Consider the following 27,519-nt stretch of genomic DNA (forward strand, 5'->3'; position numbering starts at 1 on the left):
GAGCTGTAGTCATTAAAATGTGGCAAACTTATAAATTAATTACGCAGATATAATTAACAACGAGTGTTGTACTGTTTCTAGCTGATCAATAGTTTTTTGTACTTAGTTTTAGATACATTTGAAGAATGACTGCAGGTATTCGTTATGTGAAATAATTGAATGCAATAACTGCATTGAATATCCACAAAAAAAATCACTCTGCCTACTTACTATAAACAAAGATTTCCGAGATCAGAAAGCGCAAATATTACAAAAAGTGTCTCTGCGCGTTCAATTGAACGTCTAGCCTTTCCTTTTCAGATTGGCAGCCAAACAATATGTATTGGCTAAGCGTCCGAGTCCGACGTCGGAGAAGTACACATTGCGGTGTCTTACTTTTGTTTTTGCCGATGTATTGTGAGTACAGTTGTTTATAGTAATTGCGTCGTCTAATTTATGTTATTTATTTTGATATGGCTACATCTGCTAATGGTCAGATAGTGGATGATTTTGAAAATTCATTTCAGGTTTGTTTTTTTTCCTTTTTAAGTTAATCATTTTGTTTCATATCATGCTTTTCATGATATAATCTTTAGCGTTTAAGAACTGTTGCTATAAGCGGTAATAGTGATTCATTTCCGAAGAAACTGATTTTGATTGGTATCACAGTTGTTAAATTAAAATTCGTGTTGCTCAGATTCATGTTGCATTAGGTCCCCGGACTCGAATTTGAACAACGTAAGCTAGAATTTTATTTCAGGAAATTTTCTAAATGAGTTTCGGTACAAGAAACGTTTTCTGTAGAGGAACCGACAATTTTCGACAGAAAGCAAAAACAAAATGTGAAATAGTGCATTATACCGAATATAAAATGCCCTCACCTATAAACCGACCTTCCATTTTCAAAGTCAGAATTTTAAGGCGGCAAAATAAAGAGAATTCTTTGACTGGGCGGCCTTGGCAGTCAATAATGTGTGTTGTCAAGTTATGATATTGTTCAACATTTTTTACTGTTTGAAAGCAGCAAAACCGTTTTTTATTTTCTGTCTATATTTTTTTAAATTATATTGATTCTCACATTTTGATTAAGAATGAGTTTTTGGCTAAAGTGCAGAATCGCTCACTTATTTGTTTGGTGCTTTTTACAAGAGTAAGAAGAATTGGATTTTTGTCAATTTTCTTTGACTTTTTAAGTGAAAATAGGTCGATGGGTACATGGATAAAGTCAAGGGAGGGCACAATGCCATTTTTGTGCAATACTGGGATGTTTTTTGAAGTGAAAATAGGTTGATGTGTACATGGATACCGAGTATGTGCAATTCTTAAAAACATGCCAAGCAGTGGGCGATTCTGCTCTTTTTATGGGTTTTTTACTTTCATTAAAACATAATGTAGGTTTCAGGGCACTCTTTCAAAGGAGAGTTTTTGCAAATGTTATACATTTAAAAAGTCTGAAATGCGAGAATTGAGCAGTTTGCACATAAATTCTTATTATGTGTTTCATTAAGCAGTATTTAAAAAAATTCTGATGATCTGACTTAAATTTACTATTTTATTAAGAATATTATTCATTGTCAGATTTTGACAGTCTGACAGAGGATTTGTTTCGTATTTACAGGATATCATAAATACCTCTTGACTTTGTTTCTGGAGAACAGTAAGATAGGATATGAATTCTTTTGCAAAACACATCTTTTGGAATTCTGCATAATACTCTGATTAAGCATTTCTAAATTACTCTTCATTACTATTAAAACAAAAACTTCTGGTAAAAGTATAGTTTAGGGTACCCCTTGGCGATTTTTGGCAGTACCAGGATACCGATTTTGTGCAGTTGTTTGACTCGTTATTTTCGCTACACAAAGCCAAAATAACAAGACAAGCAATTGCACAAACTCGGTATCCATGTACACATCGACCTATTTTCACTTTTAAAAAAATCCCTGAATTGCACAAAAATGGCATTGCGCACTCTTTTAACTGTATCCATGTACATGTCGACCTATTTTCACTTAAAAAGAAATCCCAGAATTGCACAAACGTGCATTTTGCGCTCCCTTTACTTTGTCCATGTACACATCGATATATTTTCACTTAAAAAGTCAAAGGAGCACCAAAGTCTACAATATAGGCAAACAAAAAATACATAATCTCAATAAAATACATTTTAAACCAAACAATAAAATAACATAAAAAAGGAAAAACATGTTATACATTTAAGCACTACCAAAAGCAAATATTCACTTACCATGATTTTCAAGTTTGCTTCGTACACCCAGAGCCACGGAAAAATCAAAATATCAATCATACTCAAATGACTTTTTTCAAACCAGGTACTCTTTCTGATCGAACGCTTCACATAGTGACCATCTGAACTTTTTTTCCTACAAACCCATTCAAATCCCTCTAAACGGTTTTAACACACACCACAAAAATGCTTACAAAACATCCTATGATTCAAAATTTCCCAGAGTCATGCACCCGATTACGTCACAATAGGGTTTCCATAACATTCAACTACTCAGACTACCATAAATGAAACAACAACTTGGTGATAAATCAAACAACAACTTCGCCGTAATACAAGGGGTACCTTAAAGTCTACTTTACCCAAACCTCTGAACTAAGATTTCTCTGTAGGAGTAAGAAAGTAGTCTGCAGGTGCTAAATTGGGTAAATAGTAGATATGGTTGACAACTCGAGAAGGAGGATTGATTTTGTGACCACATGACATACTGTTGTACAGCAAAAGTGAGTTATTCTATGCAGTTGTTCACTTGTAATGCACTGAATTTTCTTCAGAAATGTACCTGTTAGGTCTTTATGAAATATGGAGTGCATTTATGTATATGGAAAGCGGTGTATGTCCCTCAACAACAAATTCCTTGTGAATTATTCCTTTCCGGTAAAAAATGTTAACGGCATGGTCCTTACTTGAGATTTCTGACTACTATTTTATCTCAAGATTATTAAGAGCTAAATTTTACCTTCAGTCACAGTTGTTTTAAACTGTTAGGTTTAATATCTGTCATTTGGATCAGATCAACATTTGCAGAAATTCTCTCTTTCTGTTTTGCAATCAGTATATTAGGAAGAAAAGAATATATTTTTCTTGTTTTAGCATCTTCCGCAATAGTTTTATGAGCAATCTCTTTATTTATAATAGTTTTATCCACATTAATTCAGAGACATAGATTTTCAAACAATTTTCAGCAACAAGTTCAGATTTCTCATCTGTTTGAGACTGCGAAATGTGACCGTTCCTGTATTCATCATGATATTCACATTCATTGCAAAATTTTGTGGTACTTTTCCGTTTTGCCGGCGCAAACGATAAAATCGCCAATAATGGTACAACTGATGGCAAACGGAATATCTTCGCTGGTAACCTTTTACGCCTCATTTTCAAAACAAGTCGCAACCGTTTCTTATCAGATTGTTTCTTTTAATACTGGCATACAATTACATAAAAATTTTACAAGATAGTTTACTTTTAGGCCCTAAGACGATTCGCGGTAATTAAGTCAATTAGAATGCAACCACATCGCTCACCCGAAAGCGAAAATATAGAAAAGACAAAATCAAGGGTTAAATTAATCAGTTCTAATGAGAATGTGCTAGCGAATTAAAGCACTACGGTTTTACATCATTTCTGAGTAAGCTATTCGTAGGAATTGAAATAATTCTTGCATTTAAACTTGTATTCCAAATTAAAATTTAACTTGAAATTAATATAGATAATTACTGAGAGAATTAAATTTTTGTAGCGTAGTTTACGTGATATGAGATCACTTGGGTCACGTGATACGAACCGCGAATCAGGATATTGAACCATGAAAGCATAGTAAATTATTACATTAGTGTCTTTTTACAAATTTATTGTCTTTATTTATTGGAATTTTGTAAAATTTTAAACCATATTAAAATGTTTATGCCTTCAAAATAAAAAATTCTTAGAACTAACATTCGTTAACGTTTTTATGTGTATACTGTATGTTGTCGCCAACAAAGCCTGCTTGGCGAGATTTGCGCCGGTGAAACGGAAAAGTACAGATTTTGTGTTCCACCAAAATACATTGAATAGTTTTAATGCTGTATGCTTTGAACATTTTGTTTTTTCTGATTATCTGCATCTTCCTGTAAAGTATTTACGAGGCAATACACTATTCAAGGCTGATACTAGAGCCGGTGCAACCTGTGTGGTTGCACCAAGTGTCAGGATGTTAGGTCGGCATAATATTTATAATTTATAATGACTTTTGGTGACGTAATTTACAAGCCATGGATCTTAAAACAGGCGGCAAAATGTCTAGCACCAACCTTGACACCGTGTTGCCAAAATAGTTATGTGGCAACCCATCTTGTTGTCAAAATGCACTTATGTGGCAACCTAGATATGCATTCAAGACTTGCATTACAGTACACATTTATTTCCATTTTCTGAATTCATCTATCATTTTTATGATAACTGTTTGTTTTTGCATTATTTTTTCTTGTTATGAATCATAATAGGACTGTGGCATTTCGGGAATATGGAAAAAAAGATTTGAATTTCTTCAGAAGTGTGTCTCCACAAAGTTTTTTTTTTTTGTAAGTAATTGAATTTTATAGAAAGGCACTGTGAAAAACTACAAGTTTCACTCTGTAGTCAGGGTTAAAGAGAAGGGCTAGGTCATTCCTTTGAGTGACCTCTCATCATTGTGATCCTCGTAAGGGGAGTTAATTGGAAGTTGTCTTACATCACTGTGCTGCATCAGCTCTGACTTTGCCTATTTAAACATGTAGCTCCATTCTGCTGTGAAGCGATATTCAATCAATGTGGATGGATATCCCAAATTAATTTTAATCACATATATTTGTTTTCTAGTAAAGCGGTGTCAAACTGGCAGCCCACAAATACATTTCCTGTTCATTGACTTAAAAGCTGCCTATGACAGTATTAACAGAGAAAAACTATTTGAAGCAATGCTAGAATTTAATATTAATAATAACTGATAAGCCTCACAAGGATGACCCTTAAAAAGTTATATGTAGAATAAAAATTTCAACATACCTTTCAGAACCTTTTTATACTGAGAATGGATTAAGACAGGGAGACTCACTATCTTACCTGCCTGCTGTTTAATATAGCTTTAGAAAAGGCCATAATAGTCTCTGGAATAAACATAAGTGGAACCATCTTGCACAGAACCATTCCACTGCTGGCTTTCGCCGATAACATTGATAGCATTGGGTGACCAAAACGAGCTGTGGTCGAGGCTTTTCTCTCACTTGAAAATGCAGCAAGAAAAATGGGCCTAATTATTAATGAAGACAAAACAAAATGTGTGATTGCATCTAATAAAACTGTTGATTTATCCCCCTTGAAGATAAACAGTTATACCTTTGAAACCATAAAACAATTTAAATATCTGGGCATATTGATCACAAGTTGCAGTGATATAAAAACTGAAATAAAGAAATAATATTTATGGCTAATCGATGTTACTACGGCCTTAATAAGCAACTTAAATCCAAACTAATCAACATAAAAACTAAATTTATGTAAAACTTTAATAAGGCCTGTTGCCATTTACGGAAGTGAATGTTGGATACTTAACAGAGCAGAAAAGACCTGATGTCAACTTTTGAAAGAAATATCCTAAGAAAGATCTTTGGACCAGTACTACAAAATGGCATGTGGAGGATTCTCTATACTCATGAACTATATGGAAAATGTAGGAAATATGATGGCACTAATATTGTGAGAATTGTAAAGGCATCTTGTATCAGATGGCTGGGATATGTGTTTAGATATGATGATGATGCATTTCCAACCAAAAAGATAAAAACTTTTTGAGAATTGAGGGAGTAAGACAAAAAGGAAGACTACCCATTAGATGGATAGAAGATGTCGAGGAAGATTTAAGGTTAATTGGAATTAACTGACGGAAGATCAGGTGGAGGAAACTTGGAGAGACAGCCTTGGCCTGTAACAGGCTGTGGCGCATATGAAGAAGAAAAATCAGTGCAAAACAAAACTGATACAGATTGTCTTCACAGTTCAGAAAAGTGATGGGGCAGAATTGCGGATGTTGTGCTTCTCATACTCGTACAGTTATGTGTTGAAGATGGCCCGATAGAAATTCTATTGTCTGGGTATTACCACTCTAGAAGGAGGGATCGACAAAATTTGTCCAGGTGGATATTGTTTTTGCAAACTGATAGTTATGTATGGCTGCCAGAGTTTGGGTGCATTCATTCTAGAGGTGGTTGTGCAAATACGTAGGCATCAAAATTTGCTTAAGTGAACAGTAAATATTCTTTCTTTACCTCGTGTTTTAATCAGTGGAGTAGCAAGCATAACTGGTGCCCAGAGCAAAATACCTTTTTGGCACCCTCCCCTCCAAAAAACAGTGATATGATGAAAATCTTGTTTGGAGACCATTTGGTGCCCGTCTGCCAGCGGCACCCAGGCATCATACACCCCCTTCACTCCTCACTACACCACTGGTTTTAATGATTTAATGTTTAGAGGTTGCCAATGTCAAATTGCCTATGTATCCTGCCTGTGTTCCGTAAAATTAGTTGAATTATTTACAGCATGACATAAGTGATAGCCATGCATTCCTTTTATGGTTAATGTTGTGCTTTTGTGCACAAGAAACAGCATATCTATTTCTGAAGACTTGCTGGTAAGAAAATAAATTTAATCTTTTTTTGGGGGGGAAAGAAAATTAAAATGGACAGGAAATTAAACAGGAAATTAAAATGGTAATAAAAGTTGATGTTAAATGTAGTCCATTGATGCCTCCATGCAAAAAAGTACCACAGAATAAATGATAGCATTAGTAAAATTATCGCCAATTAGACTGAATGAGTATTACATGCAGAAAAATTACAATGTCAAAACAGAGACTATGCTTAAACGGCATTTAAGCATAGTCTTTGTTTTGACATTGAGTGGGTTCTCTGTTAAGTACAGACTTAGCTAAAATAACTTTATGGAAACTTTCTGAGCTAAAGTGACTCGTATTTAAATTATTTTATTAAATAAAATACGAGGGTTGGAACTTTAATAATGGCAACACAGCTGAAAAAACGCTACGCAACAAAACCAAAGAATATCGCATATGCCACACGTAAACTACATACCTACCTTACCTCTCAGCAAAAAGAGACTTGTCCTGCCTACTTCACGTGCATGCGAAGAATGGATCCTTGTATTAGCTCGCGGTCTAAAGTAAGTGTTGTCAGGATGTTTTCAAAACAAGGACAACTATGTTGGATAAAAATTGAATGTGCCAGTGGTCGTACAGCATGATAGTGTCATCAAGGGCTTACAGAACCGTAGCAAGATGGGTGAAAGCATTCAATGAAGGACACCAAAACGTGGCAGACATGCTGCATCCAGGTCATCAGAGTGTCAGCGATGCAGACATGCAAGCTGTTGCCACACTAATGGACAGTGATCGCCGCCAAATGATTCGTCAGCTGGCCGGACAAACAGGATTAGTGCATACGACTGTGCTGCACATTCTGAAGGAACGCCTGTGCATGAGAAAAATTGCTTCACGATGGGTTCCACATCAATTGACGGAAATGCAGAATTGGCTACGATACGATGCTGCCTGAACCCACCTGGAGCGCTATGAGCGCGAAGGAGATGCTTTTTTACGCCGTATCATTACGCTGGATGAGACTTGGGCCCGATCGTACCAGCCAGAACTGAAACGCCAATCAAACGAATGTCGTCATCACGGGTCACCACGATGTTCGAAATTTCGTCAGAACCCCAGCAATGTGAAAGTTATGGTGATGACTGTGATGGTGTCATCCTAACGCATACTGTTCCCCCACTAAAGACCGTCACTGCACAGTATTACTGCTCATTTTTGGAGCACAATCTCCGAGCAGCTTTGAGAAAAAAATGGTGACACTTTCTGCAGAACGCTCCTCTCATTTTGCATGACAATGCTCGGCTGCATGCAGTGCAAGCTGTGACTGATTTGTTCAAACGATGAGGCTGGGAAGTGCTTTACCATCCACCATACTCCCCAGATCTAAGCCCTTGTGACTATGACTTAATTCCTAAGATGAAGGAACCACTTTGTGGCACTCGCTTCCAAACTGTTCCTGAGATTATTGCGGCAGTAGACCGGTCCATTCAAACTATCAACAAAACAGGTGCTGCTACAGGTATTCTGCGACTTCCACATCGTTGGAAATGGGTTGTACACAATGCTGGTGACTATATTGAAGGACTGTAAAACATGGTGACATGAATCACTTTTGTATTCCTTGTAAATAAATAGTTGCCACTATTAAAGTTCCAACCCTCGTATCAAACAAGCAGTTCATATAGGTGTATTAAAATGAACTTGGGATATGGTACCAATGTTGAATAGTCTTATCCACTTGATTATGAATGAACTATTTTATCATAAATAAATTGCAAAGAAAATGATATGCATAAAATACAGAGATATAAAACACATAAAGATAGAATTTGAGGTTCAGTCTTGGCGTGTGAAGGTGCAGTTGCCCCTCGCTCCCTATTTTTTGACTTCCTTGATTTGTTTGCGTTTTAGTCTTTGTGTTATATGTTTGATCAGATAGGCTGGCTCAGTAAAAGTAGGCGGCCAGTGTAAATCTGATTCAAAATCCGGTTACGACCACATGTGTGCTGATAACGACCATGTGTTTCTGAGACTCCTTTGCCAATGCTTTATTTTTCTTCTTTTGCCCCTTTCTAGTAATTTCGTTCTCCTGATGAAGAGGGACCTTTAGCTGCCCTCAAAATCGATTGAGTGTTTTAACATATGTATGCTAAATACGAGGTTGTTATTGTGATTTTAATTGACACATAAAGATGTTTCCAAAAGATTGTTAAGTTTTTTATTTGCATAATAAAATATGCTTTGATGATAATATATAAAATCCTTAGTTTTATATCATAAAGTTTCTTTTATTGTATTGGATGATTGTTAATATTCAAAAGATCCTGTTGAACTAGTTTTACCTTTTTCATGTTCTTAGGCATGCTTGGCTGCTTTGACAAATCCAGATCATTTCAATGTAAGAGATTCAGAAGAAATTAAAACTGGTGAGTATTCAGTTATTCAAGATACAATCAAAAATATGCATGTTTCTGATTAAAAATATTGCAATTCAATGCACATTTACTTTTTATGGTGTGTGTGTACGTGATGCAAAAGTATCTAAAGGAAAGTGCTAACTTTAATTTGATTAGTCCCTTATTTTTTTTGGGGGGGAGGGGGGAGGGTATTTCTACTGAGCATTTGACATTTGTTCTTTGCTTCTCTCTAACTGGATCACTGTCACTGCATACCTGCTTACTTTAGTGTCTCCAAAAATGTAAACGTTCTTCAAAAATAGGTATGCTTATTGTGCCAAGTTATATGTGGCTGCATATTTCAAGAATAAATTAATATTGTTGCATTTTTCTTCTCTGACACAGTTGTTACGTTATTTTCTTCCTTCACGTTCGTGTGGATTTGAAGTGAATAATGACAGTGCTTAATTAGGAATATCGAAACACACTTTATTTGCCAATATTAATCAGGACAGCTCCAAAACACTTTTACAGTCATTGAAGATCTACTATAAACACGCTGGAACAATCAGCAACACAGCCTTCACACTGTCAGGCAATAACGGCGGAGACAGCTTCACTGCAAAGCACCAGAGTACAGCTCCTGACTCTGCTCGGTCGTTCCCGGAACTCCACATACTCTCGAGACTCTACATTACAACTTGTGATGCACTCAGCGACACACAGAGTATAGCTCCCGACTCTTTGGTTCAGTTGTTCCCGGAGCTTAACACACTCTCTCGACGATCCACTCAGCACTTACTGCCCTGAGGTCAACTTGATCGACTCCACACGGAGTGACTAATTCGAGACACACTGACTCGCACTCTAGACAAGACATACTCTCTACTCAATGACTGACTATCAGCTCGCTAGACCCGGCGCCAACTCGATACTAACTCGCACTCTGACGAGACACACTCTCTATCAGCTCGATAGGCAAGAAACTAACCGATTGCAGACCAGCAGGGTTTATATAGCTTTCAGCTTGTGTTCGAAAACATTCTGGGCTAAACCGGTAAGAATTCGTTCCAGAAGGCTCTCCAACTGTCCATGGTATATTGCCAAGTTTGTCGCCAAATGTCGCAACCCTGCCTTCCCTTGCTATTTTATGGCAACCCTAAAACTGCTTTGCGGGGGGGGAACCATCTTACTGCGCCTGTACCTTTCGTAACAATATTAAAATTGTCCATGATTGTGACTATTTTTTTATGTATCTACTATCAATGTTAACAACTACTACCATTGTTACCATTTAATGTCTGTCTTATCTAAATTATTACATTTCACAGTATTATATAACTTGATATTAGATAAACGGTGAGATCATTAATTTAGTAAGATGTCACAGCATTCATTAGGACTTATTGTTTAGGTCAGATAGAAAATAGAATCTCCATCCTCTTACAGCCAGAGCAGGTGCAGCTGCAGCTAGGTATCGGAATATAGTGGTGGCAAAAATCTGAGAATTTAGAATGAGCACCAAGCAGCAAAAATTATGGATGGTTGAATTTTTAGGATTTAGAAGAGGTACTGTGCAGTTAAGAATTTAGGGAGGTATCACACAGCAGAATTTAGAACTGCAGAAATTGCACCAGGTGGAAAAATGTGTAGTGCAAGTCCTGCGGACCCCAGCCACTCAAGGGACGAAAATGTGATCCTGGCCATGACTTTCAAGAAAGGCGGATGACAAATGAAGAATCTCTTTTCATGAAGATTATGTCCTGGCTAATACCAATACATCAATCAATACGCTGTTATTGGCCATAGTGGGACTCCCTAGTCAGTAAGTATTTAAAATTGACATGCAGAAATCTCAGTTAATCAGGATAAAAATAATATTTATGACACTTCTGCCTCCTTTTATTTTTATATTCTCCATTCCTAGACTTTGCAGGAGGGGGGATTTTTTCCCCCGGTTGGTGGTCTTGATATTAGATTATTCTGATTTTTGACATATTACTATATATAATTTTACAGTCAGAAAAATGTACACCTGAAAATTAAAGGAAATCATTTACTAATTTATATTAATTTTTCTAAATAAAAAAAAAAATCCTTTTCTGAATTCCGATTAGGATATTACTGGAGCGTTCACTTCTTTTTATTCAAGAAATCAAAGAAAGACGATACATAAAGAATAATGATAGAAAACTAAATAAGCAAATTGCAGGATATGTAGACAGTAATCCAACATCTCTCTTTTATAGCAATTTGAACTAAGTATAACTATTAAAGATTCCTTTAAAAAATGTCTTCTGCGAGTGATGGCATTTTTGTTGAATTCATTGTATTAGCTCATTTGCAAGAAAGCACTCCTAAGAATATGCAGTAAAATTTGGAATAGTGATGTTTCCTCAATCTGAAAGAATTAAACCAACTGCTTATCCAACTTTCTAGTCTTGTCACAAGTCTGTCAATCTTAAGGTTTTATATAATATGAGCACCGTTTAAAAAAAGACCAGTCTTTTTAAACTGTGTGCCAACAGCTGCAAGTTGGTATGCTTTGGCCACTGTGTGTATCTAACAACATATTTTGCAAACTACTGCTTTCTACTGGGTTCAGATGTATTAAGTATTGTATATTAGTTGCCCAGTAATTATCAGCTCAGTGAAATTGTGTATAAGCAACTTTTCGGATTAGTAAAAAAAAAGGGGGGAAGAAGAAGCTGGAGGAACAATGCTTCTGCATGAAATTACACATGCCTAACTAGGTATTCAGAGGTCACTGCAGGAAACAAATATAGTGCTGTGATTGGTTTCAGCATTTTAAGGATGACAAAAGTTTGGCTGCTGAAGACCCAAGGACTGAATGATCTTTGATGTCAACAGACCACCAACGTGTTCAGAATGCACCAAGAATTTGTATCATTCAGATAATAAACAAGGAAGCCTTTAGAATTTAACATGATTAAAGATGCCAGAAGAGATCTGATTTGTGTGTGGGGGGGGATCGGTTGTAGAAACTGCATCATGACAGTGTTCCAACTCGCACGTTGCTCCGTGTTACCGATTATCTGACAAAACATCATGATTCTCTTGTGCCTTACCTACCCTATTCTCTGGACTAGTCCGCGGAAGACTTTTTTCTCTTTCCCAAATTTAAAACCACATTGAAAGAATATCGTTTCAACTCCATAGAGAAAATTCAAGAAAGTGTGACAAGAGTACTATATATGCTATCAGAAAATAATGATTTCCAGAAGGTATTCCAAAAGTGGAGAAAACAATGGCAGTGGTGTGTTGACACTAGAGGGGAGCATTTTGAAGGGGGATAGTAGTTGAAAGTTTATACAAATATCAATAAAGAACAACGAAAGTTCGTTCTTTTTCTAAAGTGTTTGCGCTTCACTGCCAAGCTTTTAAATATTTAGGGATCATATTAGGTTGAAAGTTTGGAATTCCAGGAAGAATTCAAATTAAATAACTGTTTGAACATAATTAAGCAACTAGCAGGAGTCCTTTGGAAATGTGTGACTTCCACCTTACTTACAAACTATAAAATACTTCTGAAACTTGCTATGAAATATAGCTGTGTTTTATTAATAACTACCTGTGGGAATTTGAAAAACAAGCTGGAATGTTTGCAGAAAAGTTCTTTGCCTTGTTATATGTGCCACAAAATCAACCCCAGGAGATGTTTTTCCACGTTATGCCGGTGTATGTGGCTTTTTATGAGGTCCAGATTTCCAGCTTGAAACTTTTTGGCATAATTATCATATTCCTTATGATAAATTGCCACCTATGAAGGTTTAAAACTCCACAAGGTTTCATTTAGTTTGTTATGAGAGATAAAATGATGTACTAAATTTTGACTTTTCTTCAATCTTAGAACTCTGTGATCTTAACCAAAATCCAGGGTATTGCTTTGTGACTAAATCTCTGTTAGCCTATTCTGAAACTGGACTTAAGTCTGCAATGAATGGCTTTATATTTACATGGATGGCTCAAAGCTCGGTCAAGAGGGGAAAGTTAGTGTTGGTATTTTCAGCTCTCTGTTATTCCATTATATATCTCTTGATATTCAAAGTACAGTCTTCGATAGTGAAGTTGAAATCATTCGGAAATCAATTTTTATTCTAAAATATGACAGGTTTCTCAAGCTGTTTCAGCTGCTGTCATACAGCCATACCAATCAGCTTCATCCGTAAAATTTAAGAGTAAAATTTCATTTAAAATGATTTGTAAGATCAGAAATAACAAAATCAAAAGTTCTTATAAACAGGGTTAAAAGTTCTTGTATTTGTCATCTCCAAAATCATATTAAAAACAAAACCTGGAATAAAAATTTTGATCATTTACTTGATTGTCCTTGAGACAGTGTTGTAGCTACATTTGCAAGTGGCAATTGGACATGACTGTTTCGCTGTTCATTTTAACAGCATTGGGATCTTCATTAGTCTTAAGTGTCCCCATTATAATTCTGGCTTTATGGATGGTGAACATTTCCTTCTTTGTCCTGCTTAACAGGGCTGCTTCTTAACAGAGGGTTCTTTGTTTAAACATTGTTGGAAAACCAAGATCATGAGACACTCTTCATAGTATTTAAAATTTTGTTATAAATATCACATTCTAGTTCTGTTTTTGCGTTTTAGCTATATTTTTTTGCTCTGTATTTTATTTGTATCCTAAGGACAAATTTGCAGTCTTTTGGTGCATTGGGGGATATTAATTCTCCTTGTTGAGTGTCATGGAAGATTTTTAATGATTGCTTTAAAGTTTTGCTGACTTTTTATTTCATGCTTATCCACATTTAAATTTATCTTACTGAAGTTGTAATCTTGATAAAGCATTATTTTAGAATTTTTAATTGAATTGTATACCTGATTTTGTATATTAATAATTTCTCACAGGCGTGGAACAAACTATACAAAGATTTCTTGATGTTGCCAAACAAATGGAATGTTTTTTCCTCCAAAAAAGACTGCTCCTTTCAGTGCAGAAACCAGAGCATATAATACTCGAGGTAACATTTTTTATTTTATTTAATAAAATGTATCGTAATGAAAATTTACTCGAATGAAATTGGTCTTAACTAAAACAGAATTACGCTCATGATCATCAAACAGAACCCTAAAGTGTGCAGACAAAAGGGAAATGACGCACATGGAAGAACACTTTTCTAATGCCTTATTCAAATGTTGTACAGTCAAAAGTCGTTAATCCGGACTCGTCGGGACTTCGGCGATTCCATATTATCGATTTTTCTGGATTATAGATCATCAGTTTAAATCTCGTAAGATGGCATGCAGAAATTCTAAAATTAAAAACATGAAACCGTAATTTATGAAATAAAGAACAATTATGATCTAAAGGGTATCAAAATTTACAAAAAAAAAAAGCTTAATATTTATTTGTTTACTTTATTAAACATTTCTTTCAATGTAAGTTGTTTAAGTTGCTTCGTTTTATGTGATAATACTTTCTCTTTAATTCTATAAACAGACATAATTTCTTGTTCAGTTACAAAGTTCCGCTGTTCGAGTCCCATTAATTGCTGTGCCGAGAATATCGACTAACTTGTCAATCGAAATTTTTTCGTTTTCACTAACCTCTCTGTTACATTCTTCATGTTTTTATCCATTTTGCAGCAATTCCACTTTTTGTTTGATGGACATCGAAACATACTTTCGTTTTGTACAATCCTTTGGGAGCTCCAGAATCGGAAATTCTATTTGACATAATCGAAAGTTCAAGTTTACTTTTATAATATTGCTCTTACAGTCTGCAAAAAATAATAAACCGGATACAATTCGAAGATTAAGGAACAACGCAATCATCAACATTAACTGAAATAGATAATTTTAGCTTATACCGTCCGTTATACATAAAACGTGCACGCGAAAACGTGTTCTGCGCTTGCGCACAAGCATATGCGCAGTCGTAAAAGGTCTTACGCGCACGCGTAAACACCTATGCGCATGTGTCAACGCAGCGCATGCGCAGAAAGTTTTTAGCTTTGAGGTCCGGATTATGGGTGTCCGAATTAACAACTTTTGACTGTACTACAGGAATCTCCAATTTTTCAGAATTTCTGATCCACGTGCTATTTCAAGGACTATGCCACTCAAAAAGGGGGGGGCAGGGACAAGGGCAGATATGGAATTTAATATTTATTAGCCCCACAGTGAAACTTACTATATCTGATAATAGTGCATTTACTTTTCATTTATAATATATTTATTAAACAAATGTGAAATGTATTGAAAACATTGGGCTTGTTGCTTGTTATTTGCATGTCAGTATATCTACATTGGCTGACTGAAAAGTTTTAGAATGATTCTTTTGTTGTTACTCATATAACCATATAAGATTTTTATTTTTTCCCTTCATTATTGAGTAGAATTCTTTATAATGAATTAACTGTTTTTACAATATTCTGTCAATGACTCAAAAACATGAAATTCAAATTGAAAAACTAAAGTTCTTGGAAAGATATTGATCCACCTTATCAAACACATGGCATACTTGCCAACTTATAACACTAAAAAAAGCAGATTAAAAAATTAAAAAAAAAAAAAAAAAAAAGGAAGAAGAATTTTCTGTGACAAAAGAATTTTTTTTTTTTTTTTTAATAATAAAAACATGTAGAAAAATATATTTCTAATAGTGAATTAACTTTAAATAGTAACTACTTAATATCTGAAAGTTCAGTTATTACTTCTTAAATGCAAATAATGCAAAAACACTTACATGTTTAAAAAAAAAAAAAAAAAAAAAAAAAAAAAAAAAGTTTTACTACTTGTACCTTCTAATAATAGAAAAATACTCTAATCAGTTTCTCTAATCATTGATTGCGAAACATGAATTAATGTAATTATGCACTATAGAATTGCATTAAAAGCATTGAATGATGGCAAAATAGCATACAAAAAAAGGAAAAGGCTTTATTAGGTCCAAAGACAAAAAACATAAATATTCGTTCTTGAGAACTTTCAAGAATTGGAAAATATGCCCCTTCTCAATTTTTTTTTGGGGGGGGGAGAGCTTCACACTTATATTTTATGGTATTATTTTGTGAATTGCCAATTAAATTAATCACAGGTGCAGAAATTAATTTTTCTCATACCTGTTTTTAACAATGGAAGCATTCTCTAGAACTCTAGAAGCATTTACTTCTTTAAGAAATGTAAGGAGTAGTCGATAATTCTAGCTAAACATTTCTTTAAAGATAAATACATAAATAATTCAAATTTTCTTAATTTCAGTATTATGCAGCTGTTGGAATTGTTTCACTTTTTCCTTCTTTTAGCAATCTTTCCAAGATAATAAACATCAACAATGTATTCAACCACATTTACTGGCAAAGAAGTACTAACCCTTTGCTAAATTTAAGAAGTGATGGGTGCATTTCATAATTTGCAAATATGAACTTTTTTTAAGATGCCTGCAACATCAGTCTTCAAGCCTAAATTTCCTGATACAGCATTAAGTGCTAAGCAATTATCCTGAAGAATAGCATTTTCGTTTAAAGTTTAATAATTAGCTGTGCTATTATTAAAGCACGTTGAATCTCTTCTAAGTGGGGACATAAACTAACTCGATTTCTGAAGAGTGTGAATTAAAAAATAAGAAACAACAATTGAATACACTTTTGCATCAGTATTATTTTTTTCATCCGTAGAGAGGCAGAATGTAGATGTTTTAATGCAATCAATAACTGAAGATTTATTTTTCATACCAACTTCTTGAACCTATTTCTTCTACAACTGCAGCTGTTTCTGTCCATGCATTTAAGTATTTATTAGCAATTTTACTGGCAGGAAACATTTCTCTAAAAAGGCTGCAGCATGATCTGATGCTTTCAATAGCAATTTGTACTCCAGTAAAAAGACAGAAAACAGGCATTCTGCGTTAATAACATTTTGGTTCTTTGTTTCCACAGAAAAATTTAATTTTTTTTTTCAATACAGCTCATATTGTCCATGTGTTCTCACATATTTAAGAACATTAGCCCTAACACCGTGTGAAATTGCAACACATTCCAGTATTACATTTCCTTGATTAATTTTTTTTGAAGTCATCTATGTACAATTTTTGAAAAGTATGCGAGTATTTTACATTTTTTGTAGACGTAACTAAGATTGCAGTTTCTTAAACTGTTTGTGGGAATCACATGAAACATATGCTGCTCACAGGCGAGATAAACAACCTCGATCGTGCTTTGAGCTTATCAGTTAATATATGCCAGATGACAAGCAGTGGTGCTTGATTCTTATTGGAAAACTGGAACACTATGTTTTCGGACTCTACAAAAAGCAGAAATGCACCATATCTCAGTAAATGAAACACTTTCGGTTTCTTTTATATGCATCTGGAGGAAACTTTAGACGATAAAAATCACTTTTTGGGAGGCAAATAATCAAGTATTAAGCCAAGCTACATAGAAAATCATGAAAAATTTTAAGAATATAAGAAAGTCAGGAGAAATATGTTAAAAATTGGGTTGGCGGGAGTATGGTCAGAAATCGAGAGAGCTGGAAATACTGCCATGGTATGTTACTAGATGTTATCTCCAGCACTACTGAGTAACTTTTCTACAAGCTGTTATTGCTATGGAAAGTTATGTTCTTTTATACTGTGTATTTCTGTGAAGTTGTATTCAAGTTTCTCCTGATTGATGCTATGACTGTGTGATGCTTCTTTGGCGAAATGAAGCAACTCCAATGATGGAACACAGCAATAACTTTTATTTAACACTCAAAAAAGGCGACATACAAACAAGAAGAAAAAAGAATACTAACATTTAAAAATAAATCACATTCTTCATGCGAGAGTTGCACGTGGCACTCGAGTCTGGTTTCAAATATTGCCGTTCACAAATACCTTAATGTTCATCTATTTAAATTATTTAAACTACAAGATTTTAATATTATTTAAAGTTGTTACAACATCTCCCCCAACGGAGAGACTTTTGCCGAAGGGAAAAGTTCTGTAAAATTCGAAAGTCTATAAACTCGGCTTGCTTAATTGCTTAAAGAGAAAAGGTAACTTCTCTCATAAGTTTCCAAATTTTCAGGCCGAAAATTTTAAGTTTTAAACAAGTATTTTTACACCACATTTAAATAGGAAGAAAATGGACCAGTGTTCAAATTAGTCTTCTTTTTTTTTCTTGACGGCGCCTAGATCTCTTCCATGGTGGACCAGTTCCTCGGCTATAATTCACAGCAAAGCCTTTCCTCAGTTCACCTGTGCCTTTCAGATAATATTCATTTGTCATTTGCTTTCGACAATTGTTTTCTTCGTCTATTAGTAGCGGCTTTGATGTTAAATCAAAAGCCGAAAGATGATGATAACGCTGCATTGCAAAATGATTCTCAATATTAATTTCTTTATCGTTTTTCAAATTTTCGTGAAAATCTTCCACGTTTAATTCCGGTGATTTAACTTCTTCAAAGATATCTCTGGATGCTTTATTTTCTTCTTTCATCGGTTCCAAGATCTTCTCTTCAGCTATTTTTCTTTTCCTTTGAACTCTAGTAGAGACGGCATTAACCTGGTGAGGATGACTATGAGGTTCCTTTCCTTGTTTATTCAACAGTGCAAAAGTTCGACTGCCTAATAAATACCTTCCTTTGTCGAGTTCATTTCTAATAATGGAAGCCTTAGTTATTACTCGCCCAAGATTGCAATTTAGTTCGATCTCAGCCAATGGTAAACAGGTTGGATTCAAATCTAATGGCTGTTGCACCCACACATTTTCACCTGTCAGCATTTCCGGCGTGATGTATTTGCGACAAACTATATCAGTACTAGCACCTGAATCCCTTAATATAGGAATTTTATGACCATTTACGTAACCCATACTAGTATAAGGTAATAGAAATTTATCCTCTGGTTTTGCACTAATTCTGTTAAGATTAGCAGGAGATTCAGTACTATTCTTAAGATTTGGACATTGGGGTTTTAAATGGTGATAGGACCCACACTGATAGCATTGTGGCATTTATCGTTTTTCATATTTATCATCTGGACGTGGACTTCTAGGTCTATGAAACCAGCTTTGCGAATTAAATCCTGATGACAATTTTTTTTTCAGTTTTATTTTTATTATCTGAACTCAATTTACCTTGAGTTAGTGCATTGTATCTTTCTTTCTGCCGATCTACTACAGGCTTTTTTTGAAAGTTTCTGCAAACGTTTTCATAGGCATCAAGTTTTTCAGCTAATTTTTTAGATGAAATCATCTCTACCCATTCATCAAGAAAGTGATCTCGAATTTCAGGAGGAACTCGACGTTTAAGTTGGTCAAGCACCATCAAATCTAGCAACTGATCAAAAGTCTTAACTCCTAGACCAGTCACCCATTCCTGGCAATAATTTTCTATTTCATAATTGAAATCCACCCATGTGGATTCGGTACTCTTTTGATGTTTCATAAATTTCTGCCTAAACTTTTCCGGGCTTAGTTTAAACCGTCTTAACAATAAATTTTTCATGTGTTCATAGTCTTTAGCTTTATCGGAGGGTTCTCTAGCTATTAACTGGGTTACTTCGTAAGGAAGTAGTCCTAGTAAATGAGATGTAAATTCTTCTTTATCAATTTTAGCCCATTCTGCTTGCCTTTCAAACAATAGCAAATATAGACTGATATCTCCTTTCTTGTCATCGAATTTCTGCATAAGGTGACGCAGCTCCGTTTTCGGCCGGATCTGTCCGGTATTTTGAGACTTTGTCTCTGCTTCAAGTCTTAATCTCTCTAATTCATACTGTTCGTTCCTTCTCTGCTCTTCTGCTTCTTCCTGTCTCCTACGTTCTTCTCTTTCCTCCCTCTCTTTCCCTTTCCTCTTTCTCTTTCCGTTCTTCTCTTTCCTCTCTCTCTTTTTCTCTTTTCTCCCTCTCTTTCCGTTCTTCTATTATTGTGTCTAAGACTCCTTTGACGAATACTTCATCATAATCACTACTTTCAACAATTTTCTGTTTTAAATCGACTATTTTCATATCTGCAGTCACATGAACTCCCAGTTCAGCCGTGAGATTTTGCAAATCTTCCTTACGAGCTCTTCCCAAGTAGGACATTTTTTTATGTTTAAAATTAACGAACACTGTGTTCTTTATATTTCCTCAAAATAGCTCAATTCAATTACTTTAGTTAATTAATGCAGTCAGGAATCACGAAATTAAATGCACTTTGTTAAGTACGTATACCTCAAAAATGAAATATTTAAATTATATGAAGTTCATTCTCTGTACCACATTAATTGTGATTAAAATATGAATAATAATATAGAGCAATATATATATCTACCGTCTGGACAACTAAAATGAATATTAAATATAATATCAAATACGGTAATAAAATAAGACAATTTATTATTAACAGGAAGTAATAATCTGGTATCACTAATATTGCATTCAGTGATGAACTAATAACATAAAGCAATTCTATATAAACATTAAGTAATAATCTGGTATCACTAATATTATGTTCAGTGATGAACTAATAAAATAAAAATACGCACGATTATTCGATCTCGGTCAGTGCCTCCAAAATAATTAAGACTGTGATGCTTCTTTGGCGAAATGAAGCAACTCCAATGATGAAACACAGCAATAACTTTTATTTAACACTCAAAAAAGGCGACATACAAACAAGAAGAAAAAAGAATACTAACATTTAAAAATAAATCACATTCTTCATGCGAGAGTCGCACGTGGCACTCGAGTCTGGTTTCAAACATTGCCATTCACAAATATCTTAATGTTCCTCTATTTAAATTATTTAAACTACAAGATTTTAATATTATTTAAAGTTGTTACAACCGGCTTGAAAAATCAGAGAACTTTCATAAAATTTTATTTCAGATTCAGGAAGACTGCAGCAGAGACCCAGTGAATTTTCAAACAGACACTTGGGAGTGAAGCTGTTGGTCATTGTCAAACCTACAAGTGGTTGTAATGGGTTAAAAATTAAAGAACAACTGGAAATAATGAATTGTTCAATTGGTATCATTCTGTCTGGACACTGTTTAATTGGAATCATTAAATATGGCAAAATCTCATAAAAAATCCATTACCACTGCAGTTTAATAGTTAAAAACTTTTGTGAAGTCCTTGGTTCATAATTCAAGCTTTAGTAGTAAATTTTAATTGATGAGTGTATTTCATAACACCATTTGTGCCTTGTCCACTGATGATTAAGCACGAAGAATGTTGGATTCAAGTGTTTTAGTCTCTCCCTCCCATTATCATTTGTTGAAAATACCAGAATACCTGATTAATTAAATTTGGTCTCTTGATAATGACATAAATTTGTTGTATTTCCTTTCATTTTAGAACAATATATCAACATATAATGAACTTTTTAAATAATAATTATACATTTTGCATTTTTTAATTAGAGCACAAATGAACTTAAAAGTGAGCAGAGGAGGAAACAAGATTTAATTGAAAAATATAATGAAAAAATCCAGACATGGCAAAATCTTTTGCAAGATGTACCTGGTACACCACGACCACCTCCGACTGCTGTGCAGCCCCAACCACCTCAAAATATCCCAGCACTGCAAGGACCTCCTCCTCAAATACCATCTCAAGTTGTACAGCAAGGTGGCCAAAGTCATCCTCATCACATGATGCAGTCACACTGTGGACCACCAATGACATCATCACCAGCACCAATGCAAGGTAATATGGTTTTGCAGTCAGCACAGATGCATCCTCAGCAGCACATGGGAACTGCTCAACCAGGTGGACTGCAAGGTCCATTGGCATACCTTGAAAGGACTATGTCAAATATTGGTATGCCTGATGGAGGAGGAAGATAACATCTTAGTTGAAAATATTTATTCCCAAAGAATGCTATTGACATGGATTACTAATTCCTTTCATTTTGACATTATTGTAAATGTAATTCTTTTCTTATTATTCTGTATATAAATTTTCATGCAAAATAAAAAAAAAAAAAATGTCCCTTCCTTTGCAAAAATTGGTTTTAGAATTAAATTATTTTTTAAATGTATTCAGATTGAAAAATGTAACTATAAAAAGAAAAAATATATTTTTTCCAATAATGTACAGATTTATTTAAACTGGGATTAAAGAAAATGGAATAATGCATGCATTAGGAACTTGGCATTTTTCCCGATATTTCTGCTTACTCTTTTAAAAATATTACTATAAATTGTTAACTAAATTTAAAATATCAGTAACATTGTAATCTTTTATTATTGTAGATCTCTTTTTCATGGAAAAAAAAAAAAAAAAAAGCTTTCAGAATAATGTTTTGTGATAAGAAAATAATTATTAGAGTTGACTTAGAATAGCGGCCTAAATGTTATAAATACAGTTTTGTTTTATGAAGAATAAATTTACATATATATGTACATAAATAGTGCTTCTGGCTGCTGTATCATTAAGCCAACACTGGATTTCTGGAGAAAGCTTGAATGTTTGTAAGTGTATGGTGTCTGGTGCAACATGGGGCACCTAAAATATTTGACTATCTGAAAGTGGTTTGGTAGTAGTGGAAGACCACTACTAAATCCATCTGCAGGGGTGTTCTTCATTCTCTGAGATGTCAAATCAGTTATTCCATGTAGTACACCTTGAGCAATGCGCTTGGTGATAAGACGGCTAAATAACTGGGGGCCATTTCTGATGAATGCATCGAATTCCATGTGTCTGACCATTTGAAACATCTTTTGCGTATAGCTGTTGAGTGACAGATAAACATGTTCTGCTGGTAAAAATTCTTTTTCCTATGCTAATTTTGAGAGGTTTGCATTCATGCATGAATGCACAGCTCACTGACATGCATTTTATCGATGGGGCTGCAGGTGGAAATGAAGCAGTTGCTCAAGGTAGATGCTTGGGAACCAGGCTTTGTTACCTGCTTTAAGTAACTACATCATTGAAGACACAATTTGATTGATAAAGCTACATCAGTAAGTTTTCCATTTGTGTAGCAATTCATACTGCTTAAAATTCACATGGGGAATGAAGATTTATGACAGCAGACATTTACCTATCACATGTTTAAGGGCTTAAAATGGCAATTGATAAGGAGTGCATCAGACATTGTTTACTGTAGAAGTTTGCATAGGTAATATTGCATTCACAGCTTATCATAGCATTTGTCATATCAAAACTTCACTTATGCAGATTATGTGAAAACAACATTAAAAGATTTGAAAGTGTAGGTGTTCTGTAATAATCAAATGAGATGATAGTCTGTTGGGGCAAGATTAAGAGAATACTCTGGAAAGGGTAAAACCTTACCAACCAAAGTTGAGAAATTTTTGCTAAATGATTAAAGCACCATGATTGACATAATCATGATGAAATGCATTGTCTGTACATTTAGATGTTTATTGTTAGGTCTGCATTTATCATTTGGTTACATTCCTGTAGATCAGGGATTCTCAACCGGTGGTATGAAAAGAAGCAAACCATTTTAAACTATTAAATTCAAAAAATTAAAACTTCAACATCCTGATTGACTTTTTTTCTCTAACACATGTAAATTTATGCTATCTGAGCTTTGTTCAAGTGTGGTGGTGGTAGTACTAAAGGTTATCCTCATCTTTTGTCACAATTCAACCCAAAATTAATTTACTTCAGCAAAAGAAAGCAAAGAAGGCTGGCTATTGATACCTTCTTACCACAGAAAGCTGACATGGCATCCACTGATTGAATGTGGTGGTACATTAGGTGTCTGCATCCATTTTTTGACTGTTGTTCTGTGTACTGTAAATTTGTAAATGGCAGTTAATTTTTTATGATTTTGTCCAGGCTTTCATTAGAAACATATGGGCATCCAAAGTATACTAGTTATCAAAATTAAAAGATAATAACAAAAATAACTGATACTTAAAAATTATTACTAGAAATTTGTACAAAACCATTAATTAACATAAATTACAATGTTTGACCGTTGATTATTTGCAAAAATATTGAAATAAAAACCAAATTTTGGGAAAATGACAGGAAAAATAAGTCGCCTCTTGTGGAAAACATTTTTCTTTAATGTGGTATATGGTCATATCAGACAGATATGCATATCTCGCACCTTGATTTCATTCTTCTAGTGCACGTTTCACTAGGATTTACTTGTAGTGCACTTGGAGGGTCTGGGGAGGAATTTAGCACCCTAAGGCATCCCACACATGTTCAATCAGGTGAGTAAGGTGACCAGTCCATTCGAGTAATATCTTCTGTTTATAAGTATTCTGATACCAAATATGCTCGATGACGCCGAGCATTGTCATCCATTAGTAAAAGCTGTGGTCCAACAGCACCCTTAAACAGTCTTATTTGGGTCCACATATCTCCAAATGGTTACAGAATTTCCTAGAAAGATATGCAACTTGGTGAGGCCATCTGTCAGGATTCTTCCTAAACCATTAAACCCCAGTTGTGGAAACGGGACATTTCACAGATAAAGGAAGGCAAGTAGCATGTTCCTTCCTCTCTTCAATCAAAACACGTCTAGAATCACTGTTCAAACCATATCTGGACTTTCCTTCAGTGAACATGGTGACAGCATCAGTTTAAATGAGCCCTTTTGGAAATTGGAATGAGTGGAACACAAAGCATTAGTTTTCTCGCATACATTCCAAGCTCGTTATGCCTTCGTGCAACAGTAGAATGGCTAATTCGAGTTCCTGTAACAGCCTGAAGGTCTGAAACTAAATATTTCATAGTTGCTTTGCGGTTTCTTCGAGCCAACAGTAACAGAAAACACTCATCTGATGAAGTTATTGCTGTTGGTGACCCTTGACCAGGCTGTCTATCAACTGACCCAATGCTTAAACAGCAGCTCCAAACTCTTGATATGACACTTTGAGGGATATTCAAATCTTGGGCGACCTCCATTTGTATTTGACATCCCCTGATTCTACCAATTATTTGCCACTTTTGAACTTCACTTAAATGATGCCTTTTTGCCATAACTACTGTATACTGATCACTCTTAGAAACACCTTTCACTTTAAACATTATAGATTGGAATTCGAACATGCATCGATTGTGCACAAACACCAAATTTGCATATTTCTGGTGCTTAAGTATGTGTGAAAGTGCAATTTTGTGTTCATTTGTATTTAATTAACATAAATAATTATAGCATTGGGCATTGCTTGCAACATTAACTTAGTGAGCATATTTTTTCTCACTATCTTTTAATTTTAATGATCAGTGTATAACTAATCAGTACATCTATGTATGCACACCTGAAATCCTAAAAGCAGGGACAAGATGCAGTACTGTGAACAGCATCCATTCATTCCATTCAGTTGACAAATGGCAGCCGTGCCCTTACAAATTTCTACAGTAAATGATGTCTGATCTACTCCTAATTGCTTGCCATTTTAAGCCTATAAACATTCAAGTTACTCTCAGAAACTTGAATTTATACATTACATTGCTTTCTATTTACTGGTAAAAGACTCCAGCCATTCAATACAGTCTTTTATCCGGATGTTGCGTCTACGCATGGGCATAATACGTTTACACATGCGCGTTTAATGTATAACGGACGGTACAAGCTAAGCTGAAATTATCTATTTCAGTTAATGTTTCAGATTGCGTTGTTCCTTAATCTTCTAATTGAATCCGGCTTATTATTTTTTACAAACTGTTAGAGCAATTTTATAAAAGTAAGCTTAAACTTTCGATTATGTCAAAAAGAATTTCCGATTCTGGAGCTACCAAAGGATCTACAAAGCGTAAGCATGTTTCGATCAAACAAAATGTCCATCAAACAAAAAGTGGAATTGCTACAAAAAATGGATAAAGGCATATATCCTTTGATTCTCTAACCATTCCGAAATATGTTTATCAATTTCACGCTGCTCTGGGGGGGAGGAAGGTCACGGCATGCAATGAAATGGAAGTTGATCTGTCAGCACTATTCTTATCTTCAGGCAGATGTTTTTATTTTATTCGGCTTATAATTCCTTACTAAATGTAGTATTTCATCTTGATGTACTCTGTCTTTGATATGATTTAAATGAAATTCCTCATCATTATAAATATCACGAATACACATCAAATAGTTTTCTGGTTGCAATTTTCTAATTTCAACTATGCGTAATGTATGCTTTATGCATGCGCGCGTTGAAAGAAATGTTTAATAAAGTAAACAAATAGATATTAAGCCTTTTTTTTTGTAAATTTCGATACCCTTTAGATCATAATTGCGCTTTATTTCATAAATTACGGTTTAATATTTTTAATTTTATAATTTCACCATGCCATCTTACCAGATTTAAACTGATGATCTATAATCCGGAATCGCCGAAGTCCCAACGAGTCCGGATTAAAGACTTTTGAGTGTATTATGCAGTCATCCTATCACAGTTTGTATCTCCAAAATGGAAGGAACTTTGGCATGCATACAATAATTATATTTGGCATATTTGTATGTGAATATAGTATAATGATTCTAAATCATAAATGCTTTGTGATTACAATAAAGAAAAAGCAGTATTAAAATAGAACATTTACTTATTTTTTTTAATTGTACATATGATAAAAGTGTATAGAAAACAAAATATTAAACAACACAACTTCTAAACTCTAAAAAGGGAAAAATATACATTCATTGTATATATAAATATGTATAAAAATGATTATGGTATTCTATATACATTTTGGACATGGCACTTCAGTAAAATGTACATTTTCACTTTACAGCAATGTAGCTGTCTTTAAATTTTCTCTCACAATGGTATCCATAACAACCTGGAAAACAACTTGAACATTGCTAGTGTCTGTTGCAGTTGTAAAATGGGGATAGATAACTTTTCCAGAATGCTTGTTTTGTGCTTGGAACTTATGTTGGGCAAACAATGCTCCACTATCTACATCATAATCTGGACCTAGAATAAAATATGATGTTAATATTGTTTTAAAAGTGTAAATTAATCAACTGAATATAGATAATCATTAGTTTCAAGCACATTTTACACACCTCCGAGTTAGAAGCACATTACCATTCTAAGCACATTTTACACATCGCAAAGTAAGAAGTTGGGTTCATTTTATGACTAAAAAATAATCTGTGGAGGCTGGGGGAGGAGCTTTAAGTGTTTTTTTTTTTTTTTAAATGTTTCCAATATTTATCTTCCCAATGTTTTTGTACGCTGTATTTATTCTCAATAATACTTATCAACTTTCAATCATACATTCCTAATTATCTAGAGCATTTTATTTCATCAAACGTTCTTTCAGAATCTTGAAGATATGATACGTCAGACAGATAAAATGGCATATGTGAAAGGTGAAGATTCACATGTTCAAAGGTAATTCTTTTTCTTGTTTCACAGAAATTGCCTTTAGTGCAATAACATTACCTGAAGAAAGAATAACTTAGGGATTAAATGATCAATATTTTACTGACACTAGGTTGTTCATTCAGTTATTAAACCTATGTACGATCAGAATAATATTTAATGATCGATATTCTGATCTTACACAGGTTTGATAACTGATACAGAGATTAC

At 34.4% G+C, this 27,519-nt stretch overlaps 2 protein-coding genes across 2 annotated transcripts in view; one reads left to right on the top strand and one right to left on the bottom strand.

Annotated features, from left to right (window-relative positions):
* Positions 1-291: 291 nt before the first annotated feature.
* MED28 (mediator complex subunit 28) lies at positions 292-21,985 on the top strand. The gene is made up of 4 exons (XM_035358570.2): positions 292-506; positions 8,998-9,064; positions 13,927-14,039; positions 21,415-21,985. The coding sequence occupies exons 1-4, from the start codon at positions 453-455 to the stop codon at positions 21,838-21,840; spliced, it is 660 nt and encodes a 219-aa protein (XP_035214461.1). The 5' UTR covers positions 292-452; the 3' UTR covers positions 21,841-21,985.
* Positions 21,986-26,503: 4,518 nt separating this feature from the next.
* LOC118188194 (guanine nucleotide-binding protein G(o) subunit alpha-like) overlaps positions 26,504-27,519 on the bottom strand; it is a 33,193-nt gene continuing 32,177 nt past the window's right edge. Inside the window, exon 10 of the mRNA XM_035358567.2 lies at positions 26,504-26,895. Within this exon, the coding sequence (XP_035214458.1) occupies positions 26,705-26,895 (191 nt within the window). The 3' untranslated portion in view covers positions 26,504-26,704. The remainder of the gene's footprint in view (positions 26,896-27,519) is intronic.

Source organism: Stegodyphus dumicola, chromosome 2 (assembly GCF_044657685.1).
Source record: "Stegodyphus dumicola isolate Sdum_Otavi_A_Nest chromosome 2, ASM4465768v1".
Taxonomy (NCBI): Eukaryota; Metazoa; Arthropoda; class Arachnida; order Araneae; family Eresidae; genus Stegodyphus; species Stegodyphus dumicola.